Below are 25117 nucleotides of genomic sequence, written 5' to 3'. Positions count from 1 at the left end.
TCCATTTTAACTTTTTTTCTTTCTTGCCGGCCTAGGGATTATGAAAATTCTGTTTAGAAAAAAAGCAATGCCCGTGTTTGTTTGTTTTTGTTTTTTTAAGATTTATTTTAGAGCACGAGAGCATGAGCAGGAGGAGGGGCAGAGGGAGAGAGAATCTCAAGCAGACTCCTCACTGAGTGCATAGCCCCACAGGAGGCTTGATCTCACAACTGTGAGATCACGACCTGAGTCGAAACCAAGAGTCGGATGCTCAGCTGACTGAGGCACCCGGGCGCCCCAGTAATGTGCTTTTCATAAAAGAATCATTTTCCATTGACCTGTTGTTTGCAAGTTCAGATCTCTGCTTTTGTTTTTTAAAGTGATCAAGAGCTACAACACTTTTGAAATCCTAATTTATTTGTATGTTAATGAGCTTTCTTGAGAATAGGAATTTTTAAAATAATCAGTAGACATGAATTAAAACCATGATCCTAAAATTATCATGGACCTTACAGATTGGCTGTTTTGTAACCTCCAAGATCATAATTTACCTCTGAAAGTACTACATTCTTTTCCTCTCTCTGTCCTGTCCTTTCCCCACCAGAAAAACTCTTAACCATTTATCTTTAATCTTAAGGGGAAGCTGTATCAGAAGCACCTGAGATCATACCCAGCTCCTTGACAGCCACTCTTGTAACCCATCTTGGAGGTTCTCAGTCCTCAATTTCTAACTCTTGCTTTTGCTTGATTTACTTGATTTTTCAGTGCACCTTTCTATCTCAACAATTCTGTCACTAACCAGTAGTATCCTAAAAGAGAGAAGTAACTAAATCTGCTACCAACAAATGGAAATTGTAAATTAAGTTTTCATTTTATTAACATATCAGGTTCATGGATTGTTATAAAAGAACTTCTTTGTGTGATGTCTGTCCAATGAAGAAGGTCCTTAAGAAGATGAATATCATATATAGGACAGTGTAACATGTTTGGAGGGAGAAAATCAGATGATAGATTGCCTCTAAAAAATTTTATATTGCAATTGAACTTCTAGTAAGAAAGCTCTTGAGAATCTTAAGCTAAAGGCAATCTCTGTTGTATGTAAGTAGCTAGGCCCTGTCTTCAGACAATGTTCCACATTTCAGAGCAAAAATCAGATATGGTCACTTTACGTTTACATTTTAAAACTAAATTTAATTAGTTGAAAATTTAACAAACATTTCTTAATATCATAATTGTTATATTTTTTGGAGTCAAGAACCTCTCTGATGCTTTGGTGAAGGTTATGGCCCCTTTTAGATTAATGCAGATGTGTACATACATAAAATTTGAAAAAGAACTGTAGGTTGTCTCAGAGCTCTTAAAGTTGTCCTTGAACTCATAAAAAGTCTAAAACAAACTTGCTTGAGAATTTCCTAAGAGTGGGGCACCTGGGTGGCTCAGTTGTTAGGCGTCTGCCTTCGGCTCAGGTCATGGTCTCAGGGTCTTGGGATCGAGCCCCACATCAGGCTCCCTGCTCAGCGGGAAGCCTGCTTCTCCCTCTCCCACTCCCCCTGCTTGTGTTTCCTCTCTTGCTGTGTCTCTCTCTGTCAAATAAATAAATAAAATCTTCAAAAAAATAAAAAGTTTCTTAAGAGTATGCTACATGGGAAAAGTATTTTGAGAAAGATATGGATGAGTTATAATTTACTAAAAACATTTCAATCCAGAACTATTTCACAGTGGTTGGCCTATGTACTGTCTTCGTCAAAGTTCTAGTGGAAAGGAACTTACCCCGTTAATTGCCCCTTAGAATCAGAAAATATCAGAAAATATGAGATACCTTTTAAAAGCTTTTGAATAAGGGAGCTGAGTAACGCCCTTTGTAATTGTTCTCCAGGATTATCCCTAGGTAATAAAGGTATATAGCAACACCTGGGACCATTTTTTAAGTTAAATTTCCTACACTTTTCATGTAATTAGTTATCATTGTTCATCTCTCTGGGAAGCATTTCTTTTGAGCCAGGAGTAGTGAAGGGGCATGTGAAGAACACCATCTGACTGAGCACTGATGCCCTAAGGGTTACTCACAGAATTCAGGTGACTGTTTAGGTGGTTGTTTAAAAGCAAAGTTCAAGAGAATAAAATACTACTGGACACCTTCCTTAGTCCCATGTTTTGTGTTATCAAGTCATTTGAACTGCATTGTTATGCATGCAGCTGTTAATATAAGTGAACTATTTGAATGGGGTGTATTTAATGAATATACTGGTTGTATGAATGAGTTTTAAAATTTTGATTAATTAAGCTGAAATGGGCCTTTTTTGGACAATTGTAGTCACTTTATGTTTAGGGTGGTGTTCTAGAAGAGTCAAGTCTAGAGGAAGTGTGTTTTCCTCAACGCTCACAGTTACACTTCTCATTCTCAATCCATTCATATTGAAAATGATGAGTAGTGACTGATGAGGCATAAATCAGCCAAACTCTCTTGGTTGTTATGGTTTGATATTGAGGTGTTTCACTGTATGCTTTGGTTCTTACTCATTTCCAGGAATCACTCTGCACGATGAACCCGTCGACTGGGCGGCAGCAGGTGATCATGTTAGTCTTACGTTGGTTGGGATGGATATCATCAAGATCAAGTGAGTGAGAAAATGAGTTTAAGCGACCATTGTTTTGGATATAGGACCTCAAAACATAGATTTTGCTATTCAATCGCTAAACTGAAAGAATGAATATAATTTCGAATTTTATTTGGCCAAAAATAGGCACTTGTAGAAGCAAAACCTATTTAAAACTGAAATTAATACATATCAGCACATGTACTTGACATGTCCTTTGAATGAAAGCTATAATGTATAAAAATGGTGTAAGGTTAATAGTGGTATAAAGCTATGCTTTAACCCAAAAGGGAGTATTTAGAAAAACTCCCCAATTTACTTGATTGTTTCTTTGTAAACGGTTTTGGAGGTACTGCTAATTGAATATATGTTTATCTTTCCACCAACTACCTTCTCTCTCTCTCTCTTTTGTTTTGTTTTGTTGCAGTGTTGGCTGCATATTTTGTGGCCCCAAAGAACCCATTAAAGCTTGCACTCGTTTCAGAGCACGAATCCTCATCTTTAATATTGAAATTCCTATCACTAAAGGATTTCCTGTAAGTTTTGAAATGTTTGTTATTGTCACTTCAAAGTAAACTTCAAAGTAACTTCATCCTAAAAAGTAGTAACTTACTTTACAAGTGAGAATGCTGTAGTTATTTTCAACTAACATCTTAATATTCTGATCTCACTGATTTGAGGAATTCTTAATCTCAGGAAACAAACTGAGGGTTGCTGGAGTGGTGGGGGTGGGAGGGATGGGGTGGCTGGGTGATGGACATTGGGGAGGGCATGTGCTATGGTGAGTGCTGTGAATTGTGTAAGACTGATGAATCACAGACCTGTACCTCTGAAACAAATAATACATTATATGTTAAAAAAAAAAAAAGAAGATAGCAGGAAGGGAAAAATGAAGGGGGTGAAATCGGAGGGGGAGACTCAAACCATAAGAGACTGTGGACTCTGAGAAACAAACTAAGGGTTCTAGAGGGGAGGGGGGTGGGGGGATGGGTTAGCCTGGTGATGGGTATTAAAGAGGGCATGTTCTGCATGGAGCACTGGGTGTTATATGCAAACAATGAATCATGGAACACTACATCAAAAACTAATGATGTCATGTATGGTGATTAACATAACATAATAAAAAGAAATCTTAATATTCTAATCCAGAAAAACATGACATTGGACTTTGAAAGTCATTTTTATTTTTTTATTTTGGTCATTGAGCCTGGGGATTTTTTCAAAGAGGCATTAAGAAGAACTATTATAAATTAATCTCAGGAAACAAACTGAGTGTTACTGGAGTGGTTGGGGGTGGGAGGGATGGGGTGGCTGGGTGATAGACATTGGGGAGGGTATGTGCTACGGTGAGCGCTGTGAATTGCGCAAGACTGTTGAATCACAGATCTGTACTTCTGAAACAAATAACGCAACATATTTTAAGAAAAAAGAAGAAGATAACAGGAGAGGAAGAAAAGGGGAGTACGTCAGAGGGGGAGACGAACCATGAGAGATGATGGACTCTGAAAAACAAACTGAGGGTTCTAGAGGGGAGGGGTAGGGGGATGGGTTAGCCTGGTGATGGGTATTGAGGAGGGCACGTTCTGCATGGAGCACTGGGTGTTATGAACAAACAATGAATCATGGAACACTGCACCAAAAACTAATGATGTAATATATGGTGATTAACATAACAATAAAAAAATTAAAAAAAAAAGAAGAACTATTATAATCAATAGGATACAAACTAATGGTAGTAGTCAAACTCATCTAGGCAAAATGGTAGATTTTTTTTATTGTGTTTTAGAGGTTATCTGACTAATCTCAGATTGTGTCTTTCTGTTCTTGCTTTAATATGCTTATTTATAGTGCTTTCCTATCATAAAAGTGATACATTATCATATAAAACTTTGGAAACAAAAGATAAGAATATTCTATAATCACGTAATACATAGCTATCTCTACACTTTTTAATGATTTTTTACGTGTGCATGTTTGGTATTTATGAGTATATTCTAGGGATGCTTGCCATAGAATTAACTTTAATTGGGCTGAAGCAATACATTCAAACCCTGCCAGCTGTGAGGTTAGTTTGGTAGATTATTATTTCCTAGCATCATTTGAACATACACATTTATGGGAAGGAGGGGGATTTTATACTGTAATGTTACTTAGCCAGAAGACATACTACTTGTGAATTGCATGAATTCCTTCTCTTATGTGTAATTTTTTTTCAGATGTTTGGGGGCCATACTCTGCTTATAGTTTAATACTTTGTTTTTGCCGCTTAACAGATGACGTTTTCCACATTAGGCTTTTCTTTTCTTGATCAGCCTATATAGTACAAATTTGCACGACAAAAAATGTTTCTCAGTGGAAGTAAATAGCTTGCCTTTGAAAATACAGACAGGTTGTTTTCATCATTTGATGCGTTATTGCAATAAAAAATAAGAAAATAATAGTAATTGACCTTTAAACTTAATTTAGTTAGTGATAGTGTTTTAGAGGTTGGGAATAAATTTATTTAGCTCATTTAAATTCATTTTATACTTATACACCTTTATTTGAGATAACCATGTGCTTTGATTATAATCCTTTATAATTATTTCTATGTAAATTTGATCAGATAAAAATTATAAGATACTGTTGAAGTATTTTAGTTTTATAATTCATATTCCATTTCCCCCACATGCTAAAAAAGGAGTGAAAGTTTCTCTCCCCCAAAAAATGGTTATAGTTGAAAATATTTAATTTTTAAATATCTAGAATTCATGTTTGATAAGCAAGAAACTACAGCTAATTTGCTATGAATGAATGGCCCTCGTTCTTAGAAAGCAGTATGTCCAGTGCGGAGAAGCTGGAGAGGTTGGTTACTGCGTGTTTTTACTCATGCAGCAATAATTTTTTTGCCATTGGAGATGCAGAGAGGTCAGGAGGTCAGTAGTTACTTTCAATAGTAATACTGTCTTCCTGTCTACTGTAGTTTCTTAGAAATATGTATGAATTGAAAGTTTGTCAGTGCTGCTTTTTATGCAATTCCACCTGCGTATATTGATTCACGAAGACCCGGATGAAATTTGTTTCAGAAAAAACAGTTGTGTTTTGTCGTTTAATCTACCTGTTGTGGGATGAAACCTTCAGTTTTTGTTTGTTTTGTTTTTAAACCAAGAAAAGCCTCCCTAAGCAATTAAAAATTACTATTTAGGGACTTTTTTTTTAAGATTTTATTTATTTATTTGACAGAGAGAGAGACAGTGAGAGAGGGAACACAGGCAGGGGGACAGGGAGAAGGAGAAGCAGGCTTCCCGCTGAGCAGGGAGCCCGATGCGGGGCTCGATCCCAGGACCCTGGGGTCATGACCGGAGCCAAAGGCAGACGCTTAATGACTGAGCCACCCAGGCGCCCCAGGGACTAATTTCTTGACACTACAGAAATATGTAGTGTCTACAGAAATATGTGTCTCTTGGTTTATATGGTAAACTCGATTTAAGAAGGAAAAAATAGAAGAATGGGTTAGACTTTACATTCCTGCATTTTTTATTGTGGTAAAATATTTTGTGACATAAAATTTACTATTTTAATGATTCTTAAGTGTCCAGGTCAGTGGCATTAAGTACACTCACATTGTGGGGCCATCAACACCATCCATCTCCAGAGCTTTTTCCTCATCCCCTACTGAAGCTCTGTACCCATTAAACAATAGCTCCCTATTACCCCTTCCCCTTTTCCCCTGGTAACCACTATTCTGTTTTTTCTATGAGTTTGCGTATTCCAGGTGCTTCCTATAAGTGGAATCATACAATTTTGTCCTTTTGGGTCCTACTTACTTCACTTAGCATAAAGTAATGTTGTCAGAGTTCATCAGTGTTGTAGCATGTATCAGAATTTCATTTCTTTTTAAGGTTGAATGCTGTTCCTTTGTATGTGTACACCACCTGTTTATCCATTCATCTGTTGGTGGACGTTTGGATTGTTTCCATCTTTGGGCCCTTGAACATTGGCATACAAGTATCTATTGGAGCCCCCAAGTTCCATTCTTTTGGGTGTATACCTAGGAGTGGAATTGTTGGATCATATGGTCATTCCGTGTTGAACTTTTTGTGGAACCACCAAACTGTTTTCTAGAGTAGCTGCACCAGTTTGTGTTCCTGCCAGCACTGCACAGCAGTTCTGATTTCTCCACTTCCTCATCAACACTTGTTAGTGTTGAGGGGGGTGATTTTTGTTGTGTGTTTATAATAGGCAAACTCGGCGTGAAATGGTATCTCATTGTGCTTTTGATTTGCACTTCCCTAATAGCTAGTGATGTTGAGCATCTTTTCACTTCTTTATGTGTTTTGGGTATTAATCCCTTGTCGGATACATGATTTGCAGATATTTTCTTCATTCTGTGGGTTGTCTTCTTGATCTTTTAATAGTGCTGTTTGATGTACAGAAGTTTTTAATTTTGATGAGGTCCTCTCATCATTACCAGATTCCACATCAAGGACACTTCCCCCTCTATTTTCTTCTATGAGTTTCATAGTTTTAGTTCTTTTGTTTGGATCTTTGATCCATTTTGAGTTAATTTTTTGTACATGGGTAAAGTAAGGCTTCATCTTCATTCTTTTGCATGTGGATATCCAGTTTTCCCAGCACCATTTGTTGTAAAGACTGTCCTTTCTCTTTTGAGTGGTCTTGGCATCCTTGTTGCAAACTAATTGACCTTATATGCATTAATAATTTTATAATAAGTGTTACCTGGAGGTGTAAGGAAAATAATAATTTGGCTTATTTTGCCACCTAACATTATGTGGCTCATTATAGTTTATAATTTTATTTTCACAACTGCGTGTGAAGTAGAGTCCCAACCCTTATCTGAAACTCTTCAAGCTGGTGTGTTTCAGAATGCAGAAATATTCAGATAATAGAAAGGTGATGTGGTGCATGTATGTTACGTAAAACCCCTGACAGAGAGTGGGGCAACACCCTGTAATCAAACATACTAATCATTCTGTACCACAGCCTATTAATATTAATGCTAAGTGAAAAAACTCAGGACTGTAAATTGCCTTACTTCAAGTGCTGTTTTACTACTTAAATAGGTTTATAGCAGAATTAGGAAAAACTTAGGTTTTCAATCTTTTGACTTTTGGAATTGCAGATAAGATTGTGCACTTGCATTAGTGTTGTCTGCACTTAAGGATGAGGAATAGGAGACTTGGGGGTGGTGACTATCTGGACAAGAAGTGATTAAGCCAGAACTCATACTCAGTACTTTCCACTTTGAAATTGAGTACTTTCTTTTCCTTTTCCATTATGCTGTAGACTGCTTTGAATTATAGGTGACTTTGGTTATATATAATATGAATTAAATGTTAATATATAATTACTTTCCACTTAATTTGCATGTAGATTTTTTTCACACGTGTGTTCCACAAGGGTTTTTTGTTTTTTGTTTTTGAGCTACTACCTGTAAGATGTTGTGGAGATAAAAAACAAATAAAACTTACTCCATCCTGGCACAACCCGTTCTTCATCCACTTCATTGGATGGAACCTACACATAGCTCACAAATAGGGTAGGAAACCTAACTAGGTTCATGTGCCTCTATTCTTTCAAATTTGGAAAGCCGTGGATGGGAGACCAGTACCAATTTCTTAGTCACACCCGAGCCAAGTAATGGACTTCTGCTTATTTACCTGTTTGTTGCAAAAGAAATGTTTCTTAGATCTGTAGACCTACATTTATGTTATACATTGGTCTGTATTTGACCCCTGAATCCTTAGGACGCACAAATGTGACTTTACCATGCATTATGGAAGGTTTTTTTCCCCTAAGAGTTGGTCGTTAGATTTTTCTGGAATGTTTCCAGTTTATAATGGTTAAATGCCATTGATAAAAACAACAAAAACAATACAAACCAAAAACAAAAAACAAAACCCAAAAACAAAAAACCAAAAACTAATTTGCCTTTGCAGAGTAATGGAGGTTCAGTTGTGCCTTAAAAAAACAAAGGAACACCACCTGACTGATTTCCTCCATATGTTTTAGGTGTTCTTATTCCTCCATTCTTTTATTTATTTTGCAAGTACTTACTGAGCGCTGATTAAGTATCTGGCACGGTGTACATAGTTCTTAGTCTTACAGAGCTTATATTTACATGGGATGGCAGACACTTAAAACAGCAGTTACGGGGCGCCTGGGTGGCTCAGTTGGTTAAGCGACTGCCTTCGGCTCAGGTCATGATCCTGGAGTCCCGGGATCGAGTCCCACATCATCGGGCTCCCTGCTCAGCAGGGAGTCTGCTTCTCCCTCTGACCCTCTTCTCTCTCGTGCTCTTTATCTCTCATTCTCTCTCTCAAATAAATAAATAAAAATCTTAAAAAAAACCCAGCAGTTACAATAAAGGTGAGATATTATGGTGTGGGATTATGGAACACAGAGGAAGGGATCTAGCTCAGACTGGGGGTTCAGGCTTCTTGTAAGAAGTGATGCTTTACTCTAAGAGAGGTAGAGTAGGATGAGTAAGAATTAACCAAATGCAGCTGATGTGTTCTGGCCAGAAGCATAAGATGTGTAAAAGCCTAAAGGTTAGAAAGGACTTGGTTCATGTAGGGAGTGGAAGCTCTGTGTGTCTGGAGCAGAGAATGCGAGAGGGATGGGGAGAGATGAGGCTGGAGAAGTAAGTGACAGGTTGAGAAGAGCCTTGGTGCCTTGTAGTGGAATTAAAGACTCTGTGGTTTTAAAAAAGCAAGGCTATACCATTAAATCTGTCTTTTAGAAAATCAGTCTGGTAGACATAGGAAGAATGGGTGGGAGGGGACAAGAGTGGTGGCAGAGAGGTCAGGAAGGAGCCTGCATTTTAACTCGGGTAAGAGAGGATGGTCCTGGACTGAGGACAGCATTGTTCTGGAGAGCGAAGTAGACAGAATTAACCAAGTGCCAATTGAAAGACTTGGTTTTTAGAAAGTTACAGAGTCCAGGATTGTGCATCCACAAATCCCCTGGTATTTCTATTTTCTGAATGTACAAACTGTTTCAGCCAGGAAATTTCAGAGTAGAGGTGTTAGTGTTATTCTTCAAGCAAACAGCATAAAATGGTATTTCAAACGAGTGAAACTTTAGCTTTGCCACTTCCTTAGTATTTGGTCTTCCCACTATACCCTACTGTAGACATGTTGCACTCAGTGCTTATTATTTGCATGAGAATAGCCAGTCTGACTCAGATTCCAGTTGACCTCAGCATAAAATTCACCTCTGAAATATGTCACCATGGCCACATTAAGTTACTTAGACCTTTTTTTTTTTTAAGGTTTTATTTATTTATTTGACAGAGAGAGTACGCAAGCAGGGGGAGTGGGAGAGGGAGAAGCAGGCTCCCCACCGAGCAGGGAGCTGGATGCGGGGTTCGATCCTAGGGCCCTGGGATCATGACCTGAGCCGAAGGCAGATGCTTAACAACTGAGCCACCCAGGTGCCCCTTACTTAGCTTTTTTGATATTAAACTTCCTTACACATAAAACATGAACAGTAATGGCGAATATCTACGGTCATCAATTAACTGAATATTTATCTTGTGCTAGGCACCACTTCAAAATAACATCATCTGATTTTCCTCAGTGGTAAGGAACCTGAGGCTGGAGGTGTTGAGGGTAAAGGGCTTTTCAAGGACTTGCCCCAAACCATACATCTGGAAAGTGTAGAGTCAGGCCTGGCTTCAAAGCCTGTCTACACTCTCACAGAATCTCTTACTCTCATTATCCAACAATGAATACATTAAGTACTGCTGAATATGACATGTTCCACCTTCCCTCATTTTTATGATAGAGCAATTCGCATCTCTTGAGCATCCCTTCTCCCGGGCACTGTCTCTGATCCTGTTCAGTTCTCTTCACAGTCCTGTAAGGAAGGTTGTGTGATCTACTAAGGTTCACACAGTAAGGTGGTGGAGGAGAAACTTGAACTGGCTCCGTGACCTTTTTCCCTTAGTAAAATAGAGAACACCCTGATGAGAGTGTGGGACTTAGAGGAGCAGCTGGAGACCCTGGAAGGTCCAGGCAGGAGTGCCGGCTGTAAAAATGTGATGAGATGTGATTGTCAAAATAAAAGGCCACAGATGTATGGTAAAGTATTTTTTGACGTGGCAGTTTTTTGTTTTAGGTGCTGTTACACTACCAGACTGTCAGTGAACCTGCTGTTATTAAACGACTGATTAGTGTCTTAAACAAAAGCACAGGTGAAGTCACAAAGAAGAAGCCAAAGTGAGTAAAATGCACAAATAGTGAACACAAGCAATTTAGCAGATTTTTTATTTACTGATAATTCATTTTTGTAATATTTGTTTGTGATAAGTAAAGTCTATTTTTACTTGGGCCAGAAATCTTTCTTTTTTTTTTCAAAAGCTAGATTAAAAGAAACACAAAACACATGTTGAAGCTCCTGTCTAGGTGTGAATGCTAGATACAATTTCTGTTGCGGGTGGTGGCAGTCAGGTGTGAACTGTGTATAAAAATGGAAGTATAAATATACATATATATATATCAAGCCCTAGATGCTGATGATGTAAAAATAAAGGGCACTTAAAAAAAATCAGTTCTGCATTTTAAAGAATGAATTTGAATTATGCCTAGCCACTAGTTCCACACTGCAGCTGAGTGATCCTCTTAACTATCTTGTCACCCCCTTAATGAGAATCATTCTTTATGCTAAGAACACTCCAGGAAGAGAGTGAATTACATAGTACTGTGTAGCTTCTAGAAATTATTTTCTTTCTGCTCAGAATCCACTTGGAGCTTTAAGCTGAGGTGATCACCACCATGTTGTTTCCCTCTGATTACCATTAATATCCAGGCCTAAATGTGGACAGTTTCCTTTGGTTGGGACGAGGTTGGGATTTTTCAGAAGGAAGTGCTACTTCCTGAGAAACTTAAGTTTCTTACCCTACTTCAATAAAGGCTGACCACAGTTTGGCTTGGCTGCTTCAGCTTTGGGGTTTTCCTCACTTCAGTCCTATGGGGAATCCCACCCAAAATCCCCTTTTTTCAGTCTTTGGGTGTTCCTCCTCATTTGCGCCTGTGTAAGAGGGCAAAGGTGGTTAGTGGATGAATAGGTCCACTGCGAGTAGGAGAGAGGGTCTTCACACTTCTCTGAACCCATGCCTGTTTCTCCATTAGTTAGGAAGAAAGGGCTACTTAATGTCTCTCTGAAAGATAGTTCTTTAATAGTTCTTTTTATTTTATTTTTTAAGATAAGTTTTAAGAACTTAGTGAACTATGGTTGACATACAGTGTTCTATTAATTACACACATACAGTGTGCAGCATAGTGACTCAACAGTTCTGTGCATTTTTCAGTGTAGTCACTGATAGTTCTTCATTTTTAACCTGAGTCTTTAGCTTCTGGCATGAGTGTGGCGTGGCATCATGTTCTGAGAACTATAACTAATGGCTAACATTTCTTGAGGACCACTGTTTCCTAGACTGCTTTCACATGATTTATATTCTCAGCAACCCTATGAAACACATACTATTTTCCCCATTTTTCAGATAAGGAAACTGAGGTGTAGAGAGGTTATATAACATGTTCAGGTTTACAGAGCTAGCAAGGGGCAGTCAGGATTTTAACCTAGTCCGTTGGTTCACATGCATTATATTATTTTTGGCAGGAGCCAGGTTATTGGACCCGCACAAGTGATTTGGAGAATTCTCAATCTAGAATTGACTCATCATATCTAATCTTGAATTTTCCCCTCCCTGCTTCTGCTACAAAGTCCTTTGCTCAGTGATGCTAGGTTTTAATATATTCTCATGTTAATTTTCCCTGGCCCCTTATTTGTAGCTTTTCTCTTATTTTACACCAACACCATTTGGTCTCTCTCCTTCATTTCCACTTCAGGTATACTGTAGACTCAATTGCTTTATGTGGAATGGAATCCAGCTTCCTAAAAACAAAATTAAGTGCAAATAATGAATATATTAGATGCTCTCCTTTCTTAGGAGTGGGACTTTGGACTGAAACTGTCCAAAACCAGTAGTTGGAAATTTTAGAATACTTTTTTAGAAACTTGTTTGGCTTATTTTAATCTGTCTGTCCCTGAACTAATTTTTCAGAAGGAGAGTCTATAATTGCTATCTTCTATCCTTCTAGAGCACATCAAAATTAAATTAGAGAACCTACCAAAGTGCCCCCTTTTGGGTTCTAGTCTTTCAGTAAGTTTAGATGAGTGCATGCACTAGGATTTTGGTGTATGTATTTGTATGAACTGCTTACAGTCAGGCTCATGTACCCCGTTCCCCCCACCCCCACCTTCATTTCCTACAAACATCATATTGTGGAAAAATGTTAAGTGATTTTATTCTGAACCCCTGTTAGAGAATCACTATTCCTGTGTGTGAGAGAGAGGAGGGAGGGAAAGAGAGAAATTTAGAGTAGTCTTTTGGCACTAGGAGATTGTCCTAGATAACTTCTAACACATAATCCACCAGTTAGAATTTTACATTGTAGCCCTCTTTTAAAATGAAAATTCTTTACTTTCCTTATTAATTGAACCTCTCAACTGCATGAGGAAGAAAGGGAAGGCTTTGTTGGAGGTTCCTTGAGCATTTTAGGTTATAAGGTCCTTCAAGAGTTGTATTTGGAAGACTGGTTTAAAAAATACATATATACATACATCTATATAAAATGAACCAGTTAATATTTCTTCTATCTAGAATCATTCCTCTCATTTCTTTCAGCTAACCCAGAAAAATACAAAGGCATATATTTTCATTTTAAAAAGACTTTTTTTTTTTTCTTTTTAAGTTTTTGAAGGTTGATTTGTTGATCGAATGTGAAGTATTTATTTTTCAGTCTGTTACTGCGTTTATTCACCTGTATGGGCTATCCCTGTTCCCCATCCACCTTTTGTTTTGCTAGGCTGTTGACTAAAGGCCAGAGTGCCTTGGTGGAGCTGCAGACACAGCGCCCAGTGGCTCTGGAGCTGTACAGAGACTTTAAAGAGCTGGGGAGGTTCATGCTGCGCTACAGTGGCTCCACGATCGCGGGGGGCGTGGTCACGGAGGTACTGTGAAGGGTGTTGCTTGTGTGTCCATGTGTCTTGTCTTTACTGCTTTGTAAGAATAATTCCTGAGGGCTTGTGCCTTAAGGGGAACACAGTTACAGTACTCGAACAAGATTTTAAAATTTATATTAACATTTCTTTTAAATGATGGCAAGAAAATATTTGGTTTTAGAACTTTTCATAGTGAGACTTCTGAACGGTCCTCACCACGAAAAATGTTTCTCAGAATTAAAGTAAGTTCGTTGAAAAATAGGTTTGTAAGTAAGCAATCCTTACATGATGCGAACACAGTCTTTAAGAGTCAAAGGAATTGGGGGAGGTGATTCCATTTACTAGAAAAGCCCCCATTTTACTTTTTTTTTTTTTTAAATAACTGGTTCTCCATGCATTTGAAATGATCCACTCAGAAAGTTCAACTAATATTTCTGAAAAGGACCTGTTGTATAATGTAAGGTGCAGTTGAGTTTTGGCGAAAATAGCCAGAGGCAAACCAGCAAACTTCAGTAATTTAAATGTTCTTCCACATAATCACTATTAATATAAATCTTAGAAATATTCTATTTTTAATGAATACTTCATATGATTGTTTTCTGCATACAAATTATTCAATTCATTTAATGGGATGTCTACTTTGATCGTAGAGCTTTATGTTGCATCAAAATTCAGTTATGCATGCATCCTGCCAAAACGCTGTGGTGCTCAGCTGCCTACTGATTCCTAGCAGCACAAGTACATTTCTCCTTCAGTTCATTTGCCTGTAAAAACAGGGTAATAGAACCTACCTCCCACAGTTGTGAAGTGAAAGGCTCTCACAAAGCACTTGGCACAGTAATTGGCATTCAGTGATTGTTACCTAATGCACAGTCTGCCAAGGCATTCTTTCTGAAAGAGCATTCTAGAAATAAGATACAGTTTCTTGTGGAAAATAATGGAGAGATTGTAGTAAATCTCAGAAATAGCATGACTGGGGAAGGGGAAAAGTAGCAGGAAAAAAAAGTTTCATCTTGACATAATGATTATATTGCTGCCATTTTCCTTTTGTTTTTTTTTAAATGTGACTTTAAATTATAGCACCTTTTCTTTTTTTTCTTTTACAGATAAAAGAATGATGAGCCAGAATTTCTACCATGTTTCCAAACGCAATGAAATAGCTAACCTCTGTTTTTAAAGAATCCAGTTGTTCAGTTAAAGGAACAATGTGCAATTGGTTATTTTTTTAAATGAGAGAGAAACTTAAAATGATATAATCAGCTGCAAAGAAGTATTAATCATCACCCCTGCAAAAATTTCAAGTTGCCAAATGGCAAAGAAAGGCTAATATTACACTTTCACTTAAAAAACCGGCTTTCCCTTTGAAATGTTAGTGAATGGATTGACTTTGCTGAGGTTTATGGAAACTATCAGAAATATGTATTAGAAGACATTCAGTCATCATGAAATAAACTCTACTTCCAGCCAAACCACAAAATGTTTACAGTGTTCAACTCTACTGCACACATTTTAAGGAAAAGTAACTAAATTGGGTTGTTGAGGCAGTTAATATTCAACCTGAGCAATTTTTTTTTTTTTTAGTTAACTAAGAAAAGATTTCCTGAAGGTTATAGGAAAGGTATTTTGTGTTGAGCATAAGAATATTCTTCCTCCAGCAAATGAACTTTTGAAAGCTTAATTTGGAATTAGTGGAAACTGTCCCTTTGGTAACCAAGATATTATTTAAGGTGTAAAGCCAGCTAATAAAATGCCTTAGTTTGAGCATAATAGCGGCCTGTGTTTTGTTTCTTAGATTCTGTTTATGAGGTTCTCTACCACCATTGCTAAGAATGACTTGGGGATTTTATGGGATCTGTTTCACCTAAGTTTCTCGGCTCTTTCACATGAATTCTTGTTTTGTTTTGTTTTCCCCTAGTAGCAGATCAAATTTCACCTCCTCCATTTCTTTTTTTTTTTTTAAGATTTTTTATTTATTTATTTGACAGAGAGAGAGACAGCGAGAGCAGGAACACAAGCAGGGGGAATGGGAGAGGGAGAAGCAGGCTTCCTGCAGAGCAGGGAGCCCGATGCGGGGCTTGATCCCAGGACCCTGGCATCATGACCTAAGCCGAGGGCAGACGCTTAACAACTGAGCCATCCGGGCGCCCCCATCTCCTCCATTTCTAATCATAATTTTATTTCTCTTATTCTCTTATTTATTTATTTAGAGGAGGGGAAGGGCAGAGGGAGAGGGAATCTTAAGCAGACTCCATAGCCAGCGTGGAGCCCAGCACAGGGCTCAATCTCATCAGCCTGAGACGATAACCTGAGTTGAAGTCAAGAGTCGGACGTTTAACCGACTGAGCCACTCAGGCACTCCTCCTGTTACATATGGAATGACTTCATCTTGCATACCTTATAGACTGCAAGTCCCCTGTGAGTAAAAGTCATGTTTTTCTTTGAAGTTTCAACAGCAAACTCCAAGGTATACTTAGTTAACAGGTATTTGTTGAGCTGCCTCCTGAGTACAAGTTGCTTTAGAGTAGAATTCGTGCTCAGCTGAGCCTGGGACTCTGATCTGATAGACTGTATGATAAGCTTTTTTTGTTGGGGAATGGTGTGATTTGTATGTTGATGACTTACCATATACAACAGCATTTCTTTTATTATTCTGTGGAACAATATACATCCATATGCTAAAACACACAGAGCGTAAATGTGCTGCTTGGTGAATGATCACAAAATGAACACACCCATATAATACATTTCTTTACTGAAAAGTATTTGAGTAGTTGTTACTTAAGAGTAAACTTGCTAAGGTAAGAAAGTGTTATATTTATGTATTATGTTAATCAGGAATTTAACTGGTAATTCTGACAAAACTTAAAGTAACTTAAGCAAAAAAAAGACTAGCAGTAGACTTGCTTTGACTCTGCCTAGATTGAGCAGCTCACAGTGTGAGCAAAGACTCATCTATACTTTGCCTTCCCCGGTGTTGGTTTTGCCCCTCAGACTCCATACAGAACCCCCTGCAGTTCCACACCTAGATCTTCAGAGCCTTCATCGAGGTTCAAGGGCAGGTTTAAAGAACATGTGTTTTCCAGAAGTTTAGAAACATCTTATTGACTATAATTGAGTTTAATTTCTTTGCTTGGGGCATCCTTGTAGTTGAGTGTGAAGTGAATCGCCCACAGCACATAGCTGAGATTGCTGGGAAGGAAATTCAGGGTGTTTTTAGGAAGGGGAAATGGATTGAGACCTGGTAGGGCTGGGGGCAAGAACAAGAAACCTCCACCGTGTATACAAGGTCATGATAGAATTAACTTTAAATAAGAATAGGGGCGCCTGGGTAGCTCAGTCGTTAAGCAGCTGCCTTCGGCTCAGGTCATGATCCCAGGGTCCTGGGATCGAGCCCCGCATCCGGCTCCCTGCTCTGCGGGAAGCCTGCTTCTCCCTCTCCCACTCCCCCTGCTTGTGTTCCCTCTCTTGCTGTCTCTCTCTCTCTGTCAAATAAATAAATAAAATTTTAAAAAAATATATAGCATAAAACAAATGGTAGTAGCAGTAGTAGAAATGAGTTTATTTCTTCCTTAAATTGTGATAAAGTGCAGTCTTTTTATTTACATTATGTTTACAACTGGTTGTTGCTGAAGGGGGTGGTGACATGAAGGGGACCACCTGTGAGACGGGTGTGCTGGCAGTAGGAAAGTTTGGGGCTAAGGGACAAGACATACCGCAGGCATGCCCAAGGTTGGCTTTGGTGGAAGTCCCCCCCTTGAACCTTCTACCCATACTAATAGTAGTACCTCCATCTGGGGTCACTTTGCTGCCCATACTTACGTGTTTCTTCTTCCTATGTGTGGTTTTACTGTTTGTTCACACGAGTGGCTCTGTTCTCTGATTTCAAGTCTTTGTAAGTCTCTACTGCTCAGTTGCCTCTAGAGTAACTGGGCTTAGAAAACATAGATCCATGTTTTTTCTTGTTGGTGTTTTTTTCCACATGTTCATTATTTATGACAGTATTTGGGCCCCTCTGTGATCTTTTTATTTTATAGTGTAACAAGATTTTTCAAAAAAAATACTAGTAGCTTTTAAAAAATGATGTTAAAATACAAAATTATTTGAACGTCCCTAGCACATTCCTGATCTATAGGAGTTCATCAAGATTATACGGCTGAAACACACACACACACACACACACACACACACCCCTTTCAAAAGAAGACCCAATAAAAATTACTGGGTCGTCACTTTCTAGTTTTCCTCTAAAATATCCACAGAGATATATTAATGGAAAAACATTTCTTCCTTCCTCAACATGAGCTTGCCATGTTCTTAGGCACAGAAGGGAGCTTCATTGGGCTGACAGCCCAGCGCGGGGTGGGGGTGGGTTCTCAGTACCATAAACTACGAAGGACAATTAACGATATGAAAGCATCCAGCAAGAATGTGCCCTAAGGACAACGCAGAAGAGTCTAGATGAGGAGGGAGAGCCATTAGTGAAGTGAAATTTTACTTCTATAAAAAATTCTCTTGAGTCAAAGTAATTCAGCCTGTAAGTCACAGTCTCCCTCCTGCCCATTTAGAAATTAGTGGGGGAAGAGGGGAGGCAGGTTTTGCTTTGGCAAAATCATCCAAGAGGGCAGCTTTTAAAGACCTCCAAACTAGCAACATTTAAAATCCCACCAAGAGTGAGAACCATTCTTAAGAAGCCACCCGCCTCCAGGAAGAAGAGGCACACGAATGAGAAGCTTCGCAGTAGGACCAGAGCTCACACAAGCCAGCAGCGTCCCCCTGACATGAGGGATGGGTCCAAGTGGCAAGGTGAGCCCAATGGTAACCCTTGTTTGAGCTGTTGAAAGCCCTTCTGTATCAGAGGTCTTAGAAGAAGTAGAATGGCTGAATAATTTACAGTCTGGTTCTTTGAAAATGCAAACGCTATTCAAGATTTTAGAAAACAGGATGAGAAGAGGCACATAACTGCATGATAAGGATTAATTGGAACAGGAGGTGAAGCGTGAGGCTCAGCTCTTGTGTACCAGTTTTTCCTCGCTTTCCCAGGGAACCCCTGGGCTCTGCTCGCAGTCACAGAGGATGGGTTACTGTGTGCTTTCAGAGGACCCTGTTCCTCTCCCTGGACCACTTTCAGGCCTGCAATTTCACATTTATTTGTACAATTCACTATTTTCTCCTACTGAAATGTAGGCTCCATGAGGAAGGAGACCTTTTGTGTTTATTATTTCATTATCGGTATTAGTCTCTAGCACATACGATTGTTCAATGAATGAAAAAATTAATGCTGGTGGTACCGATATGAATGATTTTAATTTCCTGATGCCTGCATTGTCCGAAAATTACCAGTTTTTATTTCTATTCTAATGCTGTGTGTGCAGGGGCTGTTTATATAGTGAAGGAAAAAGAAAACTTAGGGAAGCAAACTTTAGCACTGCTTCTGTCTCTCCTCTTGTCTGTGAAACTACAGCCCCACTTTGCAATCTTTCTTGAGCTGGGGCAAGCCTTGTGAGCCTCGGGATTCAGATGTGCTTGCATTTCAGAATCGAGGCAAGAAATCAACTGGCTGCCAGGGATTCTAGCAGCACCCATGTGGACTGTGAGATGACCAAGGGAACTTGATGCACTCTTGCTCACCGACACCGGGCTTACATAGAATTCTTCTAAAGATGACTATGAAACATGGTAACAGGCCTATGGAAAAATTGGAAGTACACGTAGGGTTCTGAGCACGTGGAGGCAAAAACCTTTCTTTCCTGTGCACTGTAGGTAACAGAAGTTTTCTTTAACTGCGCATGGTATCTGTGAGATGTAGGAGATTGGCTGGGTTGAGAAGACAATCAGGATAGGTTAGATGAGATGGCACGGGAACCCAAATCATAATAGCAACATCCAAATGCTCACCGAAGCCTGTAAAAATAGATACTAATTGCAGACAGTGAATTGATGATCTGGAAGTTGTCCTTGGACTCCACTCCTAGAGTACAGATAGATGAAGATGATAAACAGACTCCAAGATTGCACATGAAGAGAGTATAACGTTTTTATGGGAAACATTACAAAGGGGTTACAATGACATTTTTTCTGTTAAAGCTTTTACGTTCTAAGATTAAAACAAATCTTGGGAACAAAACAAAGTTCCCAAAAAAGTCATCTTCAAAGAAACAAAAAGTGAACCCCAGTCTTTTCTGCAGCACTAAATTTTATTTTCTTTATTATTTATAGATTTTATTTACTCATTTATCCGGGGGCGGCGGAGCGGCAGGCAGAGGGAGAAGCAGACTTCCCGATGAGCAAGGAGTCCGATGCGGGACTCGCTCCCAGGACCCTGGGATCATGACCTGAGCTGAAGGCAGATGCTCACTGACTGAGCCACCCAGGCTTCCCTGCAGCACTGAATTTTAAAAGACACAGGGACGCAGGAGCTAAATATATAAAACTTTAAGTAAGAGGGATTGCAACCCATGAATTCATTATTCAGCTGTGTGTTGTTCACAGGTGAGGGTAAGATGTCCTTGTGGGAGAGGGGTAAGGAAGTGGGGAGGCAGGATGTAAAATGCTCAGATCATGGAAGTAGTTCAAAACTTTTAAGATTAGGGAAGTCATGGTAGAATATTCTGCAGCAAGCATATGTCGGTGCCCATCATTTGTGGATGTCATCAAAGACCACCAGGGCACATATTTCTATTGATGCTTGCTGCAGCAAGAGAGACCACACACCACAGAGGACTAGGTGCTCAGTAAGATGGTGTAAGGAGAGCTTGTTAAAGGATTTGGCATGTGGAGGGAAGTAATTTTGAGGAGGGCTCAAGTGAGCAAGGGTTTCTTCCGGATTGGGTGCTGTCAGGGAGTAATTCTGCAGCTTGGGGACCCACGTTTATCTAAGAGGTAGGGGCAGTGGAACAAGGCAGAGCGGTGGCAGTCACCCAAGTTAGCCACAAGAGGGGGTAGTTTCATCATTTTTAAGGTTTACGCAGTACTTGGGTTTTCGTTCAGGTGTGATTATAGGATCCCACTTCATCGGGATCACGGAGCGCGACCTGGTCTGATGTCAGAGACTTAGGAATTGTTAATGTTTGATAGAAGAACACCATGGCCTGCCTGTGAGGGCCAGGCCAGCTTCTAGCTCTCCGAAGCAACTTTTTCTCACACAGAAATCACTTAAATAGGTAGAAATAATAGTGTAAAACAACATAAATAGGTCAATTAAATTATACCTATATGTGGGGACACAAAATAGCTTGTGGCCTTCCTAATATCAGTTCGGCACCCCATTAACTGGGTTTAATTTTGTGATTGTCAGAGCAATGTTCTCCTGTTGGAGAAGGTACATGCCTTCACTGCCAGGCTTCTGCTTTCCTCCACACTGGTCACATGATCCGATATTATAGTGGACAGATGGGCTCATTGAAAGGCTGCAGGACCAGGAGGGTGGAGAAGGACAAAGGGTCAGATAGGAGAGAGTCTGCTGGTCAAGGTTCTTGTGGAGACAGAAGGGAGGTGGGGTCCTGAAGAGGTATTCCCTCTGCCTGGAATTACCCACTCCTTGTCTGCCTGATAACTTCCCCATCCTTCCTTATCCATCTCCCAAGTTCCATCCTCTGATTCCTTCAGTGAACTCGGGCAGAGCTCTCCATTCCCTTTCTTGGGTTTCTGCTGAGTGTAGTGCACACCCCCGGGGTGCCCACAGGCTACTACACTGGGCTTGTTTAGCGCGCTGTCTCCCTGAGTTGAAGGTGACTTCTCCTGGCATCAAGTGCCTCTGTGTTTGGCTGTGGCTTCTGGCATATGGCAGGTGCTCACGTGACACACACCCTGTGCTTCCTGGTACCGCAGCCCCCTGGGTAGTTCAGAGCTCCAAAAACACATGAGAGCTCTCTAAATCAGCGAATGCCTGCCCTTTCCAAAAGGAATAATTTTTGTCAATGAGGTGAAAACACCCTATCATCTTCCAAAATATTCCAGAACTATTAGTTCTTCAGAATATGAGTATGCTCCGTTTATCATGTTTATAATTTTTGTCAGTTGAGCTTACAGTCTTTTTTTTTTTTTTAAAGATTTTATTTATTTATTCATGAACGACAGAGGTGGGGGGGGGAGAGAGAGAGAGAGAGAGAGAGAGAGAGAGAGAAGCAGAGGGAGAAGCAGGCTCCCAAGAAGCAGGGAGCCCGATTGCGGGACTCGATCCCAGGACCCTGGGATCATGACCTGAGCCGAAGGCAGACGCTTAACCATCTGAGCCACCCAGGTGCCCAGTTGAGCTTACAGTCTTGAGTCCTCTACTCTCACTCCGTAGGACCTGGCACTAATCCATCCACTGGGGTGTATGTGTGGTGGGGGTAGAGGTGGTTGCTGCTAATGGAAACACACTTGAATGCTACTCCAGGGGCATGACAAGAATAGATCAGCGCTCAGCGGAACACGCCCTAGAGAGCAGGTGGACCGGTCCAGAGAATTCATCCAGAGGTACAGTGAGGCAGGTGGAACCACAAGGGAGTAGGGTCTCTATTCTGAGGCCTGGATATAGGATTTTATGTCTCCTTAAGGGAAACAAGGCAAGAGATGACTGGTCCCACGTTTCGAGGGAAGGGCATGAAGGCAGGTTAGGGCTCAAGTCAAAGTGAGGCTGGATGCTACGTCCTCAGGAAGTGTCTCCCACTTCAACTGAGCTCTGGTTCCAGAGTCAGATCTGTGGTTGACCTGCATGCGGGGTCAATGGTTGCAGTATGGACAGAAAAGGCCTGGTAGGACAGAGGGAGAAGGAGGGTGAAGGGCCATTGCATTACGCCAAGATGGACCAGGTCAAGCTTGAATGGCAAGTGGCACAAAGATGCGACTATGACTAATACCCATGTCAGCTCAGAGGCTGGGCCTATTTCTGTGTGGGGAAGTTTTGAGAAGCATGAAGCACTTTTTAGAAGTGCTGGGTCCAGTTTCTCACACTACTCTGCTATTATGAGGCAGAGAACTCCACTGCCATGTTGTCCTTAGAAAGTCCCTGTCTTTAAAAAGCTCTCCCTTAGGGACTCCTCTACTTGGAATCTTTTGGATTATTATGAACTGTACAAAAAGGCAAAGAAATCTGATTAATCAACCCGCGTTCGTCTCAGTTGCTTCTGTCACATTAATCAGATTTTCTTTCTCAATAGCTTGGGCGAGAGAAATCCCAGCAAAGTGGGTGAGGGAAAGAGAGGGTGATGCTTATCTTTGAGCCCGGGTGCTTGGGGTAAGAGTGGGCCTCTGGGAGACTCAGAAGGAGCAAAGAAGACACTAGAAGCTGAGAGTGAGAGGACCAGGGACACAAGCTGGGGAAGTCTGTCCGGGCTGGGTATTTCCCCGAGGTCTCTCTGCTCTGGGTTGCCCGCTACTTTGTCCTGTGGGGCCAGGGCTGGGGTCTGCAAACTGTATTGCTCACATCTCTTGTCGGTGGGCTTTCTGCCAACGGGAGGCACTAGGAAGAGCCTGGGGAGGCGGGGGGAGATGCTACCTTCTGTTCCCAGTCCCTATCAGCATCTCTACAGCCACAGCGGATAGCTCCTCCTGCAGCAGCCCCCCCACCCCTTCCCCGCCCGGCCAGTAGCCCCAACCCCACAGGCCCGCCGGAGCTGCTGTTACCCACCACTCCTCCGTACGCCCGCCCTGTCTCAGACATGGCGGCCTCTCTTCCCTGTTATTAGACGTTACTGTTGCCTGGGTCCCTCAGCTGGACCCGCCCCTCTCTCAGCCTTCTAACCCAATTTTGCCATTTCCTCGTATTAGACTTTGAAACATGCATTGTTTCTGTGTTCTGGAACAGACCCTTGGCTGTGTGCAGTGTTGTATTTGTCCATGTATGTATCTTTTTATTTATGTGTAACCAGGTATTTAACAGAAGCACATCCAAATGACCCCAAATCACTAGCACAAGAGAAAGGAAAAAGAAAAGTCACCTGGAAAAGGAAAGGTTAAGAAATTTAGGCTGAGAAAAAAAATTTTCGTCTTTAAACTTCTTCCCTGCTTCTTACTGGGTAGGGAGAAGGAGCCTCAAGAATTTGGCCCCGTTAAATAAAATGAGTTCTAATGCCAAAGTTTCTGCAGAGGCTTTGAGCTGCAAAGGAGAAAAGACCAGGGGGGTTGGTCCTTTGTTCAGCAGGCCATTGTAGGTCAGTTTTAGATTTTCAGAGAGGCCTGAAGCTTCATTGCTCAGGGAACAGAGAGTCTCTTGCTTTGCATTGGCAATCTGCAAGAATTTTGGAGATTCTTTAGAGAGACACCGATTAAGGCGGGAGCGGGGAGGGCCTGAGGACGTGGGCAACCAGCAAATGTCCCAGATGACCAACGAATTTAGAATATCGGTATCTCACATTTGACTAAATTTTAACTACAAAAGTTACATATTGATATAGGGTCACCATACAGTATTCAAGAAATTTAAAACCACATGGAGTAAAAAGAGGAAGAAACCCTCGTTTCCCCTCTTCCACCCCCCTCAAGCAGGCATCCAAGGAGACCCTATTGTGTATATTACCCACTAGCTTTCTTTTTCACTTAACAGTACATCCTTCCAATGGGTAAATAACATTCCTCATTCTGGGTGTCACGACTCATTATAATAATTGTCAGATGGTATGCATTTCTCTTGTTTCCAATTTTGAAAATACCATAAAAAAACGATGCCTTGTGACTTACCTACTTGCACTGGAGCAAGAAATCCAGTGGGAGAGATTCTGTGAAGAGGAATTACTAGCCTCAACGTGGGCACATTTAAAATGCTGACACGGCCAGACTGCCCTAAGCAGGGTTCTGTGAAGCCTCCTGTCAGGGGAGTAGGAGAGCACCTGCTTTTCCACAACTGCACACAGAGCGGAGAGTAGAGATCTTTTAAAATGTTTTCTAGTTTGACTGGGGAATCAGGGCACCTCTTTGTATTTCACGTTCCCTTGATTAACAATGAGGCGGAGTACCTCTCACGCCTTCATTAGCCAATTGCATCTCTTTTGCTATGAATTGCTTTTTTTATAGCCTTTGCTTATTTTTTTTTTTCAATTGGATTGTCCATTTCCCTTACCAGTTTATAGAAATGCTCACATGCATCGTGGCTACGAATCCCTGTGTGTTTCCTATATCTGTGCATAGATGTGGCTTGTGTCCTTACTGGAGGGGCACAGCTGGGAAGATGTGAGCTGCTAGTTTCGGGATGGAGGGACTGTTCACAGAGAAGGCAGCCACGGTAAGGAGAAACAGATGGGAGATGGAAAGAGGGAGTCTGTCTTCAGTCACCTCTGTGGGGTGAGGGCTGTGATGTGTTGAGGGAAATCACATGATTTGGAGATAAACGGATTAAAGTTCATTCCTTACTAACTGCGATTTTGGACAAATTAACTTTTTTGAGGCTCAGTTCCTTGTATTATACAGGGGATTTAATGACATTCACTTTATATAGAATTGTTGTGTGGAATAACTGAGTAAATTCATGTCAAGGACTTGCTTCAGGGTCTGGCCCTCCATGTTTGAGCAACAAACAGTTTATAGTGTGAACCCAATAAAAGGAGACCCATAGG

At 40.6% G+C, this 25117-nt stretch overlaps 1 protein-coding gene across 3 annotated transcripts in view; it reads left to right on the top strand.

The window, feature by feature from the left end:
- The window catches only part of HBS1L (HBS1 like translational GTPase), an 86646-nt gene extending 71293 nt beyond the window's left edge, over positions 1-15353 (top strand). For all 3 annotated transcript variants that reach the window (XM_025865681.2, XM_025865674.2, XM_073893964.1), the window contains 5 exons: positions 2507-2597; positions 3004-3112; positions 10698-10798; positions 13451-13595; positions 14693-15353. In XM_025865681.2, coding sequence (XP_025721466.1) covers positions 2507-2597; positions 3004-3112; positions 10698-10798; positions 13451-13595; positions 14693-14704 — 458 coding nt within the window. In that variant the 3' untranslated portion in view covers positions 14705-15353. The remainder of the gene's footprint in view (positions 1-2506; positions 2598-3003; positions 3113-10697; positions 10799-13450; positions 13596-14692) is intronic.
- The last annotated feature ends 9764 nt before the right edge of the window (positions 15354-25117 follow it).

The sequence above is a fragment of the Callorhinus ursinus genome, unplaced genomic scaffold (genome assembly GCF_003265705.2).
Source record: "Callorhinus ursinus isolate GAN/ISIS: 27379988/994484 unplaced genomic scaffold, GSC_fseal_2.0 scaffold6, whole genome shotgun sequence".
Taxonomy (NCBI): domain Eukaryota; kingdom Metazoa; phylum Chordata; class Mammalia; order Carnivora; family Otariidae; genus Callorhinus; species Callorhinus ursinus.
This window is presented reverse-complemented; position numbering and strand designations above follow the sequence as displayed.